Source organism: Pyrus communis, chromosome 11 (assembly GCF_041283825.1).
Source record: "Pyrus communis isolate YQ-2024b chromosome 11, ASM4128382v1, whole genome shotgun sequence".
Lineage (NCBI taxonomy): Eukaryota > Viridiplantae > Streptophyta > Magnoliopsida > Rosales > Rosaceae > Pyrus > Pyrus communis.
The window spans coordinates 2,666,433-2,683,140 of record NC_142575.1 but is presented as its reverse complement, the minus strand read 5'-3'; the positions used below and the strand labels follow the sequence as shown (position 1 = coordinate 2,683,140).

Genomic DNA, 16,708 nt, shown 5'->3' with positions numbered 1-16,708 from the left:
AAATTAACCGCTAATACATATCTTTTTATGAAATCGTCGCTTGTGGGTCCCACCGTGCGCCAAGCAAAATTATCACGAAGCCAGACGACTTGAATGTCTCCCACCGTTTCAATTACGTGTCTCTCTTACTGCTTGACACTTACACCCATCTAAAAGAAAAAAAAATTTGGATAGCTCGAAAATATCAACTTATATGAAACGAGTTTAGCATTACGTAACATAGACATTTAGTCGAGTTTAGCATTACGTAACATAGACATTTAGTGATTCTTATATTTTTATAATTATCAACTCGTTCTATGTCAGTCCATTATCTAATTGTAAAGTTATCTAAATGCCAATTTACGCTATATAGTTTAATAATAAAATACTAATTTATATTTAACCTTATTTAAATATCAAAGCGATGATCAAATCGTTCTATGCAAGTCATTTCACCAACCCCACAGAATTGCCATTGCTTCACCGCCTACAACTGAAGAGCACTTTCTATGTGATCTTCCTCGCCTAACCAAACAAATAAAAGCCTTCATAACGAAGCAACCGCATCGCACACCAATGAAGTAATTGACTATTACGAAAGCATCCACTCCTACCCTTTTAGGAAAGTAACTCCAAAACTCACATCCCAAAAAGACATAAAATTACCAAAAAGGGAAATCGAAACCATATAAATTGAGGCGGTGACATTCCATTTTTTTAAAAGACACCGACAATTTGGTTGGCTCTTTTCCGACAAACATGGCTGCTGCTCACCCGGGCAGGGAACGGTTTGTCACGTTCCTCGGCGGCTGGCTGGACCGCCAGCAAACGTTTCTGGACCAGCTCCTTAATCTGGTCGAATCGCCGGACTACGAAAACAAGGATGCCCGAGAGAGGATCTTAATCGAACAGGTTCTGTCCCACTACCAGCAGTACTTCGCCGAGAAAGCCAGAACGGCAGAGGAGGATGTGTTCGTCTTGTTTTCGCCGCCGTGGCTCAGCTCCGTCGAGCGGAGCTTGCTCTGGTTGGCGGGATTCAAGCCGTCAATGGTGCTGCGCATGGTGGACAGCTCGGTTGAGGACTTGACGGCTGAACAGGTGAGGGAGATGGACGCGGTGAAGGGCGAGACGAGGCGGGCGGAGCGGGATCTCTCGGAAACAATGGCGAGGATTCAGGAGAGCGTGGCGGCGCCGCCTATTCTGGCGCTGGCGAGGAGGGTGGGGAGGCTGATGGGCGGGGAGATTTCATCGCTGGATATGGCGATGGAGATGCTGAAGACGGCCATGCTGGGGGTTTTTGAGAGCGCCGATGGTCTTCGCGGGTCGACGGTGAGAAAGGTGGTGGAGGTGTTGAGTCCGGAGCAGACTGTGAAGGTTTTGGCGGCGGTGGCGCAGTTTCAATTGAGGATTAGAAGGTGGGGGTTGCAGAGGGACTCGCAGCTGAGCTAATGTCGAGGGACCTACATGAAACGGGAAAGGAAGCCATGTAAGTTGCTCCATGTTATCGTTTATTTTTGTTTTTGGCGCTTCAGTTGAATAATTTACAAGTTTGTTTTTCTATTTACTCAAATAGTTTACAAATTTGTAATGGGTCGTAGTGCGCGTGATTAAAAAAAATCTCGCCAGACTCGTGTTGCGAAGCTAATTAAATATTAAAAGCATCTTTAATTATGTTTTTAATATTTTTAATTCAGTTTTAGTTAATAAGATAAAAAAATTAGTTTTGGAGCTCTTTAAAAATTTCTACTTCAATCATACTTACCAGTTTAGGGAGATATAACGATAGTTGACGGAAAGGGTGGATCCCTTCCACAAAATTCGTCAAATCCATCAATCCGGATCTTGAAATTTGATCAAACGGTTAAAAATAAGGTACCTTCAAAAGTTATAATAAAGTTATAATAACTTTAGCCGTTGAATCAAATTTCAAATGTCAGGATTGATGAATTTGATGGAAGGAATCTGAAGAGACCCCTTTCCATTGTTGACCAATAGTAAAGGAGCTCTTATTTAAAATATTAGTAATTAATGTTGGGAATTACTCTCTCATTTTCTAGATTTAGGAGCTTTCAGGAGAATTCATATCCTAGAAGGGGGATAGGAAGTGTGACAAAATAGAAGGTGGATAGGAATTGTGGCAAAATCTAGCACGAGTTCATTTAGAAAGTTTATTGGAGATGCTCTAAGCTATTGTAATTGGCATGTTATAATGTCAAAGTGTTGAATTGAATTCATTCCTACACATGGTAAGATTGCATATTTAAAATTATGAGCAACGACCTAAAAGATAGACGGGTGGATTATTGAAATATATTATAAAGTGAGTCATGAAAAATGTATTAAAACGTGTGTCTCTATTATATATTGGGAGACATTTTTTGACACAAATTTTGATACACTTCTTAGGGCATACTCTATAATGTGTTCCTTCCAATCATTTATCCTTTAAGTTTCTCTCAAAATCATCTCTACAAAAATCACTGACATCCAAAACTGTATAATGTTTGGATGATATTCATGGCATTCATTACGATATGCTCTCGAGTTGTTAATGAAATGCTTTGATTATAATAATTTGTGTTTGGGAGGTGTAATTTAGTTTTCTTTGGCTCTTGTTTTGTTGAATTTGTTGAGTGCAAGTTGTGATAGCTGACACATAAAACTAATGGTCGTTCACTTTTCCTCTTAAATTTGACACCGGAAGTGTTTGTTCTAACACGACTCAGGTAAATTCCTTTCGCTATCTGCGATTTTCTTTCGAGAAGTTTAACTTAGCTCTAGTGTTTACATTTGCTTAATCTCAGTTGTTCTTGGTATCAAACTGAAGTAAAGCTTGGATCTTTTCGGGATTTAGATGAACGGGTCAAGAAACTCAAATATAAATGCAGAGTTTAAAATTCAGAACTTATTTTTTGGTTTGAAATCCAGATTTCATTTCAGTTAGCTCATTTGTTACTATAGTTCGATCGATCGATCTTGTTTAATTGAATTCGTTAAAGGCAAATTGTGATAACATTGCATGGATAATCTTTCCCACATGTATAACTGATGATATAAATTGACGCAGGAAGTGCTCCCTCTAACATGATTCAGTCACTCAGTTAAATTGCTTTAGCTTTCTGCTAACTTCTATCAGTGTTTACATTTGGTTAATCTCGGTTGTTCTAAGTTAACGACTAGAGTTATTCAATCTTTCGGGGTCGATCACCACTTGGAGAAGTTCGATTGGGTTGATGCGCTCAGTTATATCGTCGACTGAATATTGCAAAGGTTGTTGAGCTATGGTTTAGGAGAGATTCCGTAACGCAAGTTCTTAAATTTGTTTATGTTAACGAAGAATAATTAACCGGACGGGTATCTTTGAGAACTTAGTTATAAAAGTTCAAGTTGAAATATTATGTACTTATCACCCTTTGATCTAATCTTATAATTCAGTTCGAAGTGATCTGCTTTAGTTTGTATCTGGTTTTTTATATCCTCTGCTTCGCCTTTTTCCTATTGAATTTCAACGTTTAAGTTCTTTGATTATGTTATTCATGTGGCTGCAATTAGATATATACTAGTAATAGTGCCCGCGCGTTGCTGCGGGTCTTAAAACTATTGGACATAAAAGAAGAAAACAGTCAATGCAAACTTGTAATGGATAGTTTGTAATTAACAGGTTTTTAGTATGTTCATGCTATTTAAACACAGAAAATATAATAAGAAAAAGAAGTAGAGTGTTGGCAGAAAGTGATGTAAGTTGCGGCATACCTGTAGTCAAGTCTGTGTAATTGATTTTAGTTGTGAACACCGGTAACATGTACAACTCAGAGAACAAAAAACAGCAGAAACTGAAGAAGAAAATGATGTGCACATAGAACATACTGCAGTAACTATAAATTAAGGTTAGAAGTGTTTTAATAGTGATATAAATTTGTGGTGAAGAATTATGTATAAGAGGATAACTGCTTTTATGAGTGTGAGTATATAACACGTCAAAACGATTATTAATAATTAACGAAATATTTGAAGTAAAAAAATTTACATTTGATGTTGAAATTCGAGATAATAAATGTAGCTGTAACTTATTAGAAGTGTTTAAATTGGCATTAACCGGTCGATAACAGTTTGTTCAATTATATTGAATATGATTAGACCATGTTACGATACGATGTTATAGGAAAACGAAGAAAAACTTATATAAGCTATTAGAAACAAAATATAATTGTAAATATAAAGTTGTGTCATTTGATTCTAAATAAGCATGTATATACTGACAGCAAAACGAAATCATTAGGGTTTTATCCAAATTAGGAAAAATCTAAAATAAAAATTGAAAGACGACCTTAGATGAAAAAAAAAAGACTAACACTGTGAATTCTTAGCCCCCTGACTATCCATTGCATTTGGTAATTTTTTAATTTATACAAATAAAGAGTAAGTGAAATTGGATGCATACCTGGGATGAGAATTTGAATAATGTTTCAGAAAATATAAGTTTGTTGCAATTTAGTACAACAAAAATGAAAATTGATGTCTTTTGCAATAAAATATATTTAGTGATAGTGTTATATAAGACTTAGAAAAGTATTGCAAATCATGCTATGATTAAATAGTAGTTTATTTGGCAATATTATAATTTTTAAAACAAAGTTAAATGTTGGCGATCTAAGACGGATCAGATTTACGTAAATTGGTAAACTTAGGTTTAATTATATGGAGTAAGAATCATCATTTCCGTCTTTTCTCTTCAGAGGAATTAACTATTACCAATTTATATAGATACTTTCTTCTTCTAACTTATTGTGAATACATGGTTAATTATTTGTTTGTCTAGCAAAAGGTTTAAGGCTAACATTTGGAAGTATAAACAGACATCCTTCCATTAAAGATAAATCCTGTCCATATTTTGTAAATCTGTGAAAGAACATATTAGATTAAAATATGTGGACATGGTATATCTCTAGTGAAAATGTCTACTTTTATACTTTTGGATGTTCAATTTAGCCTTTCAATATGCAAGCAAGTAATTTGTCATGTATTTAGATCATGTGAAAAGAAGATGGTTTGTATATATATTAGTAATAGCTAATTCCTCTGAAGAGAAAGCTTAGTAAAAATTGTAATTAAACGTAAAGCATTAACAAAACAAAATTAATAAAGTATTAATTAATTTTACATACCTTTGAATGTTTGCCTCTTCATTGTTTGAAAATGTATTTGTCAGCACTGTAAGCTCCTTGCTGAATTAGCAATTTTTTTTTTCCTTCCTAAAATTGTAAAATAAAGTGTTAAAAAAAAAGTTTTATGGCAATTAATTATAATATATAATAATTAGTTGACATCGATGGAAAAATGGTGTCATACGTAGGAAGAAAGTATAAAAACCAAATTTGAATGTAAGAAATAAAAAACAATTTGTAATTCATTATCATGCATTGTTATCTGTTTTATGGTAAACATAAAAGATGAAAGGTTTAAGGAACTTTAGACAATTCTTCTATTACAACATGGAAATATTCTCATGGAAAAAACATAATTGAACCATGGAACTAATTATCTCACAAATAATGATTGTATGGATACCTAAGACAAAACTGAACCAGATTTAAAGAATTGTACAGAGAGAAGTTTTATAGCTTTCATACGATCATCAATTAAGTTTTGCATAATTATGTCCCATAATTTTTAGGAATGAAACAAACACATATAGCACTCATACTCTGAACTGAAAATATTCTTTAATTTCTTCAGTAATAACGTTGTTAAGGGAGAGAATGAAATTGGAATTTTATATTTTGGAGATTTTAGTACACACATACATATCACATGTGCACGGAAAGCAGATTGAATTCAAATTGCAATTATATCCTCAATTGGCAATCTAAGATTTTACCATCTAAAAAAGTAGACTTTTACAAATTTATGCAGTTTATTGTTTTATGAACTGAAATCCCTGTCAAAAAAATGTAATGACGGATGAGGAATTACAATTTCATACCAACATGAGCCTTGAAATGTTACATCTATAAATTCTGAGTTGAAGGAACCCAAAAGTTGAATTCGTAGCTTTCAAAGAGATGCAAAATTTTTCCTAAACTATTAAAGGCCAGGCTCATGACACATAATCTCTAAGCAGCCAAAGAAGAAAAAAACTAAAAGCTAAGATATTGTAAGTACATTTCAACTACCTTAGGTAAAGCAATGACATAGGTCTGATGTTCCAATGATGCAAAACCTGTAAAGTTGGGCAATTAGAAAAATTAATTCTTTTGGTTATAAATATTCAATTAGATACATTTTAAATAAGAACCAGACAAAAAATGCACATAAACGTGAGTTATGAAGATTGAGACAGCATAGAGGAAATGAAATAGACCTCATCAAGAGTAATACTACTGTAGTTTGTAGAAGGTGCCCAATCCTTAATGTCTTCAATTAGATTCATTTTAAATAGGATCAGCTGCTGCTATTTTTTCGATGTAGGACAATCGGTTCCTAAAGTTTCCCCAATAGAAAACTCTAACTCTAAAATATGATTATATATCAGAATTTATAAACAAAGTTAGAGGAAACATTATGATTATTGAGCTAGTATTGAATAATGGGTACAAAACTGAAACTTTTGGATGGTCAACCTTGTTTGCAGATGAAATTAAGCATCCCGAAAAACCAAAACAAATCAATTTAACATAAAAGTTTGTACTACTCACCTCAAATCGGCCGGAGAACTCATAATGGAATTTCTACCTCGCAATTTTTCCTTAACCTTTTCCATCTCAGTATTTCTAAATAGGACATGGATTCTATAACATTAGTTAAAGAAAAAATTTATCTATACTACACATATGTAGATCAATTCCCAATAAATTAAGATGAAATCAAGGTATGAAATATATTAATTTAGGGTTGGAAAATCACCTCGAAATTTCAGTCGACAGAGATTGAGCAAGAAAGCCGAGAGACGAAGACATTGGGAGAGATGGAAGAGAGAGAAGTGATTTGTGAGATGAGAAAGTGAGAGATGCAGAGTCTCTGAACTGGGTTAATTTTCTTGTAAATTTTGTAACACATCTTTAAAAACAATATTCAAAGTACAGTTTTTAACACTACTCTCTACATTTTCTATTAAAATTTTTAAACCTTCTCTTGATGTCACTCTTGATAATGCTACATATAATTGGCCATGTGTAAAAACAGGTTCTGAAAGATATAAACCAACTTGTTTAAGAGATTGTCCTTGACTTTTATTGATTGTCATTGCATAACATGCTCTAATTGGAAATTGACGTCTTTTGAAGATGAAAGGCCACTTATTTTCTGTAGCTATAAGAGTGATTCTTGGTATAAAAACTTTATGACCAATATTAGTACCAGTAAGAATTTTAGCTTCAATAATTCTATCAAATAATTGAGTAACAACTAATCTAGTTCCATTACACAAACCTGAAGACTGATTTAAGTTTCGTAGTAGCATAATAGGCATTCCTATTTTTAATACCAAATTATGTGCAGGTAAACCATTGAATTCAAGCTTGTTTAAAAATTCTGTGGGGTACATTATTTCAAGATTTTCAACATTTGCATTTGAAGAACATAAAGAATCATAACTCAAAAATGTTTGTTGTTGTCCAGGTAATAAATTAATTATATAATTATTCACATCTGTAACAGTTGTATTTCGAGGTGTTATAATAGCTCTTTCCCTTAAATAAGCAAAATTGTCAAAAAAAGTTTCAAAACTCGGGTATGTTGCAGAAAAAATTGAATGGATAGCATTTGTAGAACAATCAATTATCAAATCTTGTGGTATTTGAATCAAAGATGAATCCCTATCAATTGAATTATTCACATTGTTTGCATCATTAATTTGTCCATCACCAATTTGTAGAATCCAATTTGCAAAAGAACTAATTTTATTTTTTTCTTCAATACTCAATCCATTTTTTGACAATCTCATATTTTCTTTCAAATGAAAAATTTTAAAATATGGCCATAAATAAGAACTATTCAATGAAGCATTTATTATATCCTCTTTAGTTCCTTGAGGAATAACAGGCAATATTTGTCGAAAATCACCACCCAATAAAAGAGTTTTTCCACCAAATGGAACATTTTTATCGAAAGCTTGTGAATTTGACAAAATATCTGAAAATGATTTATCCAATGCTTCAAAACAATATTTATGATTCATAGGTGCTTCATCCCATATAATTAAATATGTTTTTTCAATTAATCCTGCAAGATGAGTTTTTTTCTTTATTGAACAAATTGAAGAATCAGTAATAATCAAAGGGATTTTAAATCTAGAATGGGCTGTTCTACCACCTGGTAATAATAATGATGCTATTCCTGATGATGCAACAGCTAGAACAATTTTACCGTCTGATCTAAGCTTACTTGTAATTGTATCCCATAAAAATGTTTTTCCAGTGCCTCCATGACCATAAACAAAGAATAGACCTCCTTTTTTTGCATTCACAGCATTTAAAACACAATCATAAACATGTTTTTGACCTTGGTTAAGCTGTGATTTCAAAAGTGCATGTTTCTTATAAAGTTCTTCACAATCATAATTTAATTCTTCTCTCAAAAGCCTATTTTGAATTTCTAACATTTTTTCTGCATTAGGCATGGGAAGATGATATTTTTTTAAAGAGGTAGATGCATTATTAAAAAGTAATTCTAATTCAAATAGCACTGAATTTTTTAATTCATGTTCTGGCACAATCATATCTGGAATTGCAAAATTTTTTCGCAATTTATATAAAATGTCATCATACATGTTTTGCCAATGACTATCAAAAAGATTTTGAGGATTTGCTACATCACAAAATAAAATTATTGTGACAAACAATTGTCTCAATTGAGCAGATGATGCAATATGTGCAGCACTTGATAAAGCCTCAATCCATTCTTTATCATCACCTAATAGTCCTAATGATTTGCATGCAGAATGGTAGGAAGAATGTACAACACCATTAATTGTTTTTAAATCCTCAAAACTAATGGCGCCTTTTTTTAAATTCAAAAGCGTTCTCAAATAATATAATTCGCCAGATGCAGGATGTACATATGCTATTCTGCCAATTGATGCTTTATATTTTCTTGGCTTCCAAGTTTTTTTCTTTACATCATACAAAAATTTTGTGGGAATTTGTGCATAAGTTAGTTCACGTGCGTTAGGAAAATTTTTGTTCAATTCAAACCAACTTGTTAACATTGTGTTTTCAAAAGCTTTTTGATTAATGATTGACTGTAGTGATTGATCAGCTGTAAAAACAACATTTTGTTCTAATGGTAAATGAACTGGTAATCGCTCTACAGAAGGCTCTCTATGATGTATGAAATATTGAAATAGTCTCCAAACAGCCTCATAAGGTGATATATATCTACAATTGAGGTATGCTAAAATCTCATCATTCAAATTTTCTTGAAAAACTAAACGTGCTCTATCTGAACCTTTATTTACATATTTGAATAAATATTTTATAAGCATTGATTGACAACAGGATTCAACATTTATATGTGCATTATATTTTAGTAATAACTCTGCATTGTAAGGAACAACAAATCTATTATCAACTTTTATACCGTTTTTAATCACAAATTTTTCTTCATCTTCACGACGTTTATAAACAGCAAAACCATTTGTGTCAAAAATTGTTTCGCTTTTATATGGCTTAGGAAAGTTTTTAGAACATTTATTTTCTCGCATGCAAGGTGATTTTGGATTAATACAACCACATGGACCATGAATCATAAACTGATTAACAGTTTCATAAAGTTGTGGATGCAAATTTTTATCAGGTAATTCAGCAGAAATAATTGAGTCTATATCTGATGCGCAAAAACATTTCACATTTGGTTTCAGCCATATTAACATATGAGAATGAGGTAAACCTCTTTTTTGAAACTCAACTGTGCAAACATCTGTTCATGAGGAAAAAATGAAAACAAAGAAAAGAATAAAAGTAAATTTTATAATAAATAAGAAAACTAAAAAGCTTGAAATAAGTGCTAGAATGAGTTTTTTTTTGAAACTAAAGTGCTAGAATGAGTTTTAGTAACTTACTTGCTTGAATTTCTCCAAAAGGCTTCCCTGACTTGATGAAATCAATCATATGATCAAGCTTCATTTTGAAGATTCTAGAAATTATATCAGGTCTATCTTCAGGTTTGAATCCTGGCTTATTCTCAAACTCTCTTGTGATTTCTGGCCATTTAACATTACATGTAAATGTTATAAACAAATCAGGATGTCCGTATTCTCTACAAATAGTCATAGCATCTTGATAATTATTTATCACATATCTAGGACTTCCAGTATATGAAGCAGGTAATACAATTTTTTGTCCCAAATTATTTGCATTAGTATCACCTTTTGAGAATGCATCATATATTCCTTTATAAACTTCACTTCTCAAATTTTTTTGATTTTGTCTAATATAATCTAATCTATCTTCTTCAAGTGTTGCAAAAGAATCGACCAAATATTGTTGAAAAAGTCTTCCTCCTCTTAACAATGTACTTAATGGTGGTTCTCGTTCTTGAATTTGATAAGCAATGAAAGCTCTCATTGGTATTCTTTGTCTTTTAGTTTTTTTACCTTTATAATTTTCATTCCATTTTAAATCTGGTCTATAACCATCTTCACCATATGGAAAAAGAATTGGATATTGCAGAGACATAAATTTAGGATTCAACTTTGTTACACGTTTTAATTCGTGACTTTTAGACTCTATAATAATATCTCGATTAGAATCATACAATCCTATATCTCCAACTATCAAACCACCTATTTCATCAGTTGTAGGTTGCTCATATTGTTTGCTATCATTTAATTGCCTGCCTAGCAAAGTCATTTTTAATGAAGAAAGAGCATCGTTTTCAAATTTATCTCTTGCCATTCGAAAAAGTTTAACCAATTCATTTGATGCATCAAACATTTTGATTAACCCTTCTACAATTGTTGGATCTAGGCTTTGATTGTTTCCATTGGAATTAAAAACTTTAAGTCGATTTTCCACCTCATTATATGTATCATAGACATACAGTTGAGCAAATTTTGGAGACTCATTATCAACAGGCAAAAGAGATCCCATTAAATGACAAACTTGACCACTGATTTTGAAAATATAAGGGCTTGATCCATTGTTAATTGAGTTATCAACTTTGGCTCCCATTGAAGTGAATGCAAACATTGAGTTATAAGTTCTAATATTTTGTCGAAATGATAAATTTTTTTGCCCTTTAGTTGGATCAAGCAAGTAATCTAAAAATGGTGGTGCTGGTTTTGGATTTGGAAACTTAATTTTTCCTTGTTGGCAACAAAGAGTGAAAACAGGTAGATCGTTTTTACACTTCGGTTTAAGAGACTCTTTTAGCCAAAAATAAGCACCACAATGAACACACTTATAACTTTTATCTCCTAAGTCCGCATATTCTTTAACAACTCCTACAAAAAAAGATACAAAAACAAAACAAAATGAGCGTAATATTATTTAGGCAATTAGAAAATTGAAATTCATGATATATCAAATTAATAGATGCATAAATTAAGAACTAACCTTTTCTATTCTTTTGTAAAAATGCTTGACCCTTGTTCATAAGATTATTATTCTGATCATCAGGGGTTTGTTGAGTATTTTTTGTAGATTGGTCTAATACATTCACAACCTTTTTTCCCTTTTTATCTCTTAAGAGAACATTTTTTTCAACAACAGTCATGCAATGTGATTCATTGATATTGGAAGAACTTATGTTTTCAACATCTTGTTGAACAGAAGATGTGCTAGTACCATCTTGGTAGTCAATGGCTGAGTTTTCCTGAATAATTGGACTACTCTTAGATAAGAAAACATCGACATGATTTTGTATACAACTTATTCTACACACTCTTTTAAATTGTCTGTCATAGTCAGATAAAGCATAGGATTGATTATTGACAAACTCTTTCTCGTGTTCTGTATCATTAATTGTTAAAGCATTTGCAAGTCTTTTTGACATGATGGAATCAAATTGTAATACAAATTTGAAAACAAATTAGTGCAAACCACGCTGAAAAAAAGACAAAAAAATGAAAAAAAGAAGTATCAACAAACACATAATGTGAAGATTAAACAAATATATACTATAATGATTAAAAAGAATAGATCACCCAAATTTTAAAATGCGACTGGAAAAAAAAAGTTATAAAAAAAAAAAAGATTAAAAAAAGTAAAGTTTAAAACTAAATAATTTAAAATTTAAAATTGCTCACCTTTAACAATTGAAATTTTAGAAAATACGATAGCCAATCTGTTCAAAAAGGCAAACAACAAACAATTATTACAATGGACAATAGAATTTAGTTCAGCAACAAATGGCAAGACACAAAATATAAAACAAATAATAAATAGAACTTAAAAAAATTTAAAAATTAACAAAGTAATAAGATAACTACATTCTTACTTCTTATAGTTCAGTTGTGAAACTATGCACTAATGCACCATGTAACCACAGAGCAAAATTTATTTTGCAGATAAGTTTTCAATGGGAGTATCACTTCTTACTTGTCTTATCCACGCTGAGTGGAAACTGCAAAGATCAACAGTATTAACAATGTTTATTCTCAATGAAACACAAATTACAAAAAATAAAAAAAGCCAATTGATTTTTACTAATACATGAATTATATAAATTGATGGCTAGATTATCAAATATATCGTGAGAAAATAGGAGCCCTAAAACTTTTTTAAACAATGGGTGACACAGAATTAACAAATACACATGTTCAAAGAAATGTATATGTTAACTAAAACAAAAATTGTTATCACAATAGAAAATTGTAATATCACTCGGTGATATTGACAGTTGTTGCAAACATCTAACTTTTTTAATAACACAGTATATGACTATAAAAAAGCATTTTACATATAATTTATCTATGATATTCACAGTTTTACTAAAAACGATAACACAGTTAACTACAAAAATAAAAACTATCTATGGTTCCAAGAATCATGATTAACACAACGTGGAACCGATGGGTTTAAAATGTATAAGCTAAAATTAAAAGTAACTTCTCAGTTAAAAAGGTAATATACAGAGTAAAGGAAAAAAAAAAAACAAAAAGACTATACTGCATAGATAACATTGATAAAAAAAAACAAAACATTCTATTTTTATGATAATGTACTATCTAGTTATAAAATTATAACATAAAGTAGCTCAACATTATAACTTAAGTAAAGAAATATTTGAAAAGAATGATTTGATATACAATTTAGAGCCACAATATTAACTACAATCAGACAATTGTCAAACAAAAGGAAGAAATATAATCTTGAACACAATTTGTTAGCCACAGTATTAACTACAATCAGACAATTGTCAAACAAAAGGAAGAAATATAATCTTGAACACAATATTAACAAAGTGAAAAGCACTTACAAACACAATCAATTGTCTGTAAACTTGACAGCTGAAAGCTAACTTGGCAGTTAAAATTAGAATAGGAACTGAGATGCAGCAAAGATTTTTTTTTTTTTTTTCAACCAAAATTAATCTGCAGATGATTGCAAACAAAGAAATAATTACTTCTCAAATAAATATAAAACGAATTTAAAATATTTCAAGGCTACTTTTAATAACAGCATAATAAAGATAAAGATTTTATCAACATGACTCTCAATTTTATGCAGGTTGGGATAATCCAATTTAAAAGAAAGGGATTTCTTCCCTAATTGTTGTGATAAGAATCACTTAAAGACAATAAGAACTACTCCAATTCATAATAGCAGAGTGCGCTCGTACATAAGAGATGCTTATGCAACCTCTGAACTTCTCAGAAGAAATGATGTTGATGCATTAGAGATTCATACAACTGGAAGGTACAGTTTCTTAATAATTGAAAAGTAAGCATACATGTTCACTACTATTAAGCTGATTGAGGGAAGAACTTTTACCACTTCTATGGATGTTCTATGCACTTTAATCTAATTGAGCTCAAAACTTCAACATTAATTCAAGCATAGGTAGTCACACTTTGCTAAGCCTTAATTTCTTCAAACACCAATATTTCCTGCAAGAAAAAACCGATTCACATTAGACAACGGCATTGAATACAGTAAAAAATCAACAAAACAGTCAATGCAATACGAAAAAACTTCAATATTACACCAACCAACCAATCGATCTACAAATTTTCTTCCTAATCAAAGAAAAAAGAAAAAGAATAAAATAGACAAACCACCTAAAACACCGCAATCAGCCAGAAAACCCACCTCTTCAGACGGCAGACGATCAACATGAACAGAGAAGCAAGGAAACACGAAGATCGAAGATGGAAAAAAATCCATAATTCAAACTTTAAAATGCAGAACAGACAAAGAAAACCCAAAAGTTAATCATGGCCATTTTTCTTCTTTTAAATTCTGGACAAAAATCAAACCACAGATAATTAGAACAACCAAACCCAAAAATTTCCCCAAAAAAAACCTGAACAACAATAAAATTAATTAGTCTAAACCTTAAACCGCAGCCATATCCTTCCTCAACAATTTTTAAATTTTAATTAAAACACAAAAAAAATGAAAAAAAGGTTAAAGATAAATTATATAACCGTAGCCATATCCATTCGTCAGCAATCTTTCAATTTTAGTTAAAACGCAAAAATAATTAAAAAAAAACATAACAGGCACAGATCACATAATTGAAAAGAAGTTTCGCAACTCATCCACAATAATCAACAGCTAAATTAAACCCAAAAATTAATCATGATCATCCATTTGTATAGCTGGAAATGTTTAGCCCTTAATTAAAACACCAAAATAAAAAATTCCTCACTCACAGTACAAAACCGAAACATACAAAGCAAAACCCAAAAATTAATCATCAGTATTCCTCTTTTTTTTTTCTTTTTTTTTTTTTTAAGTTTGAGGGAAAAATCAAAGCACAAACAAAAAAAAAATAACACCAAAGAGATAAATTATATACCTGACCCAGAAAAAGCTAGGAAGAATAAAACCCTAAAACTTGAAGAAAAATGTTTCCTGCAACCGAAATGCAAAATCAGAGATAACAATCAGACGTAGAGCATGAAAAAACAAAGAAAACGCTGGGCAAAAAAGCCGAATAGCCCATATTCACAACAATCAATCATAAAATTTTCTTCCTAACCAAACAGAAAATAAACCAACACATGAATCAACATACCTGAACGGGAGCAATTCGTTTGTGCAAAACAGGGGAAAAAACGCCAAACACCTTCGAGAAGATCCGATCGGAACCGAAATCAAAAGACAGACGGGAAAACTAAAGAGAAACGGAACGACTGAGAGAAAAACGAAGAGGAAAAGAAAAAGTAGAAGATGCTTCTGGCATCTTTCCTATAAAACACAACGTGGCCAAAGCTCAACCAAAAACACCAAAAAGCACCTTTCAAACGGGAGCAACAGCTGCAAACGAAAATGAAAAAGGGGCAAAATAGACCATTTACTGCACAATCCCACCAAAGTACAAAAACCATGAATAAAATGAGGGTTAAAACCGGATGGGCACTGTTAATGAACAGTGCCAATCCACCGGCTTTTAGTATATATAGAATGTATAGAGCATGGGTGACTCCGAAGGTTAGATGGCCAAAATCCACGTACATCATGATAAATCAGTGAGTTTGACTTGTGGCGTCATTCTCTTAAAAAAAAAGTATCGTCGTCTCAAATCGGAGTTCGGACGCTAAATCTGCAAATTCTCACTGCATCCTTTTGTCTTCTGATGATCCATTTCCTCTTCAATCAATTTTTCTATTTGTTCTATATCATATATCACCGTCACTCAAAATACACCTTAAGCAGTTACTTAGTACTACGGCCTAATGATATTCTTCCTTTATTTGTAAATGAGAGGTCTTAGGTTCGAATCTCAGTCTCAAAAACGGCAATTTTGCTACTAATTTAATTCTCCATCCTATCAGGTGTAAATATATCGTTGTATACTTAAAGCATATTCGATAAAACCACCCTAGCTATTACTTATTAAAATTTCTAAAAAAAAAAAATCACTGATCTAACAAAAAAGTGTACGATTAAATTATTAGACACGTTGCAAGCACAAATTAGGAGCAAGTGACCTATGAAGCCCTCCAAAGAAAAACCCTACAACCCGGCTTCTTCTCTCGAGATCTGCCGCTTCGATAGAGAGAGGTGTTGAAGACGATGCTGAAGAAGGATTTCTTTTCATACGTGAAGATGTGTGGCCGGCCGTGCAGTTTAGATACTAGCAAATCTTTATGTTCTTATTTTTCTCCAAAGCTTGAGTACTCTCAAGCAGTGAAGGTTGAAGAAAGGGAGACTTCGAAGAAGATGTCGCCGCCGCCAAAGAAGGATTGGTTTTTGTACATGATGGTGGATAGTGCACTATGCCGTCTATTGAATTTTGTGAATGGTATATTCATCATAAGACAATCAGGTACAAGAGATAGCAATATATATGTGCTAGAGGGAAGAAAACAAGACTACCTATCCCTCCTTGATTTACATCTAAAGCTAACAAAAAAGAACAAATAAGACACATCCCTTGAATTAAGGGAATTGACAAGACAAATAAGACAAATTGAGGAAAATGACAACAAGAGACACATCCCTTGAATTAAGGGAATTGACAACACTATCTATCACCCTAAAATCCTTTGTACGGTGAACATGCAACCTAACCTAACCCTAGTTGCCATTCTTTCTTCCAATACTCCCCCTCAAGCTGG

General features: G+C 32.1%; 2 protein-coding genes across 18 annotated transcripts; one reads left to right on the top strand and one right to left on the bottom strand.

Annotated features, from left to right (window-relative positions):
* Window positions 1–592: 592 nt before the first annotated feature.
* Window positions 593–1,431, top strand: LOC137743215 (protein ZW2-like). Its single transcript, XM_068483099.2, has one exon. It carries the CDS (start codon window positions 742–744, stop codon window positions 1,429–1,431), a length of 690 nt encoding a protein of 229 aa, XP_068339200.2. The 5' UTR covers window positions 593–741.
* Window positions 1,369–15,355, bottom strand: LOC137727125 (uncharacterized). 17 transcript variants are annotated; one of them, XR_015952923.1, is made up of 10 exons: window positions 15,163–15,355; window positions 13,914–14,029; window positions 12,418–12,543; window positions 12,227–12,264; window positions 11,535–11,793; window positions 10,040–11,422; window positions 6,156–6,202; window positions 5,148–5,234; window positions 3,736–3,857; window positions 1,369–1,442 (listed from the first exon to the last, which is right to left on the bottom strand). XR_015952923.1 is itself a non-coding variant. In XM_088679010.1 (9 exons), the coding sequence occupies exons 5-8, from the start codon at window positions 11,692–11,694 to the stop codon at window positions 5,166–5,168; spliced, it is 1,659 nt and encodes a 552-aa protein (XP_088535136.1). In that variant the 5' UTR covers window positions 11,695–11,793; window positions 12,227–12,264; window positions 12,418–12,543; window positions 13,914–14,029; window positions 15,163–15,355; the 3' UTR covers window positions 3,599–3,848; window positions 5,148–5,165. The 17 variants fall into 17 exon arrangements, 4 of the variants coding, with proteins under 4 accessions (XP_088535136.1, XP_088535135.1, XP_088535139.1 ...); XR_015952917.1 differs by lacking the exons at window positions 1,369–1,442; window positions 3,736–3,857; window positions 5,148–5,234 and adding exons at window positions 6,678–9,897; window positions 13,399–13,513; window positions 14,944–14,999 and having other exon boundaries at window positions 10,040–10,180; window positions 15,163–15,346; XM_088679010.1 differs by lacking the exon at window positions 1,369–1,442 and having other exon boundaries at window positions 3,599–3,848.
* Between the last annotated feature and the right edge of the window lie 1,353 nt (window positions 15,356–16,708).

What these genes read in the sequence shown, in the direction of transcription:
- LOC137743215 (XM_068483099.2), top strand. Translation starts at nt 742, where the DNA reads ATGGCTGCTGCTCACCCGGGCAGGGAACGGTTTGTCACGTTCCTCGGC.
- LOC137727125 (XM_088679010.1), bottom strand. Translation starts at nt 11,694, where the DNA reads ATGACTGTTGTTGAAAAAAATGTTCTCTTAAGAGATAAAAAGGGAAAA. An exon ending in TTTACAAAAGAATAGAAAAG is followed by an intron (nt 11,423 to 11,534) that starts GTTAGTTCTTAA and finishes CTTTTTTTGTAG; the next exon opens with GAGTTGTTAAAGAATATGCG. An exon ending in TTTTGGAGAAATTCAAGCAA is followed by an intron (nt 6,203 to 10,039) that starts GTAAGTTACTAA and finishes CCAACTTTACAG; the next exon opens with GTTTTGCATCATTGGAACAT.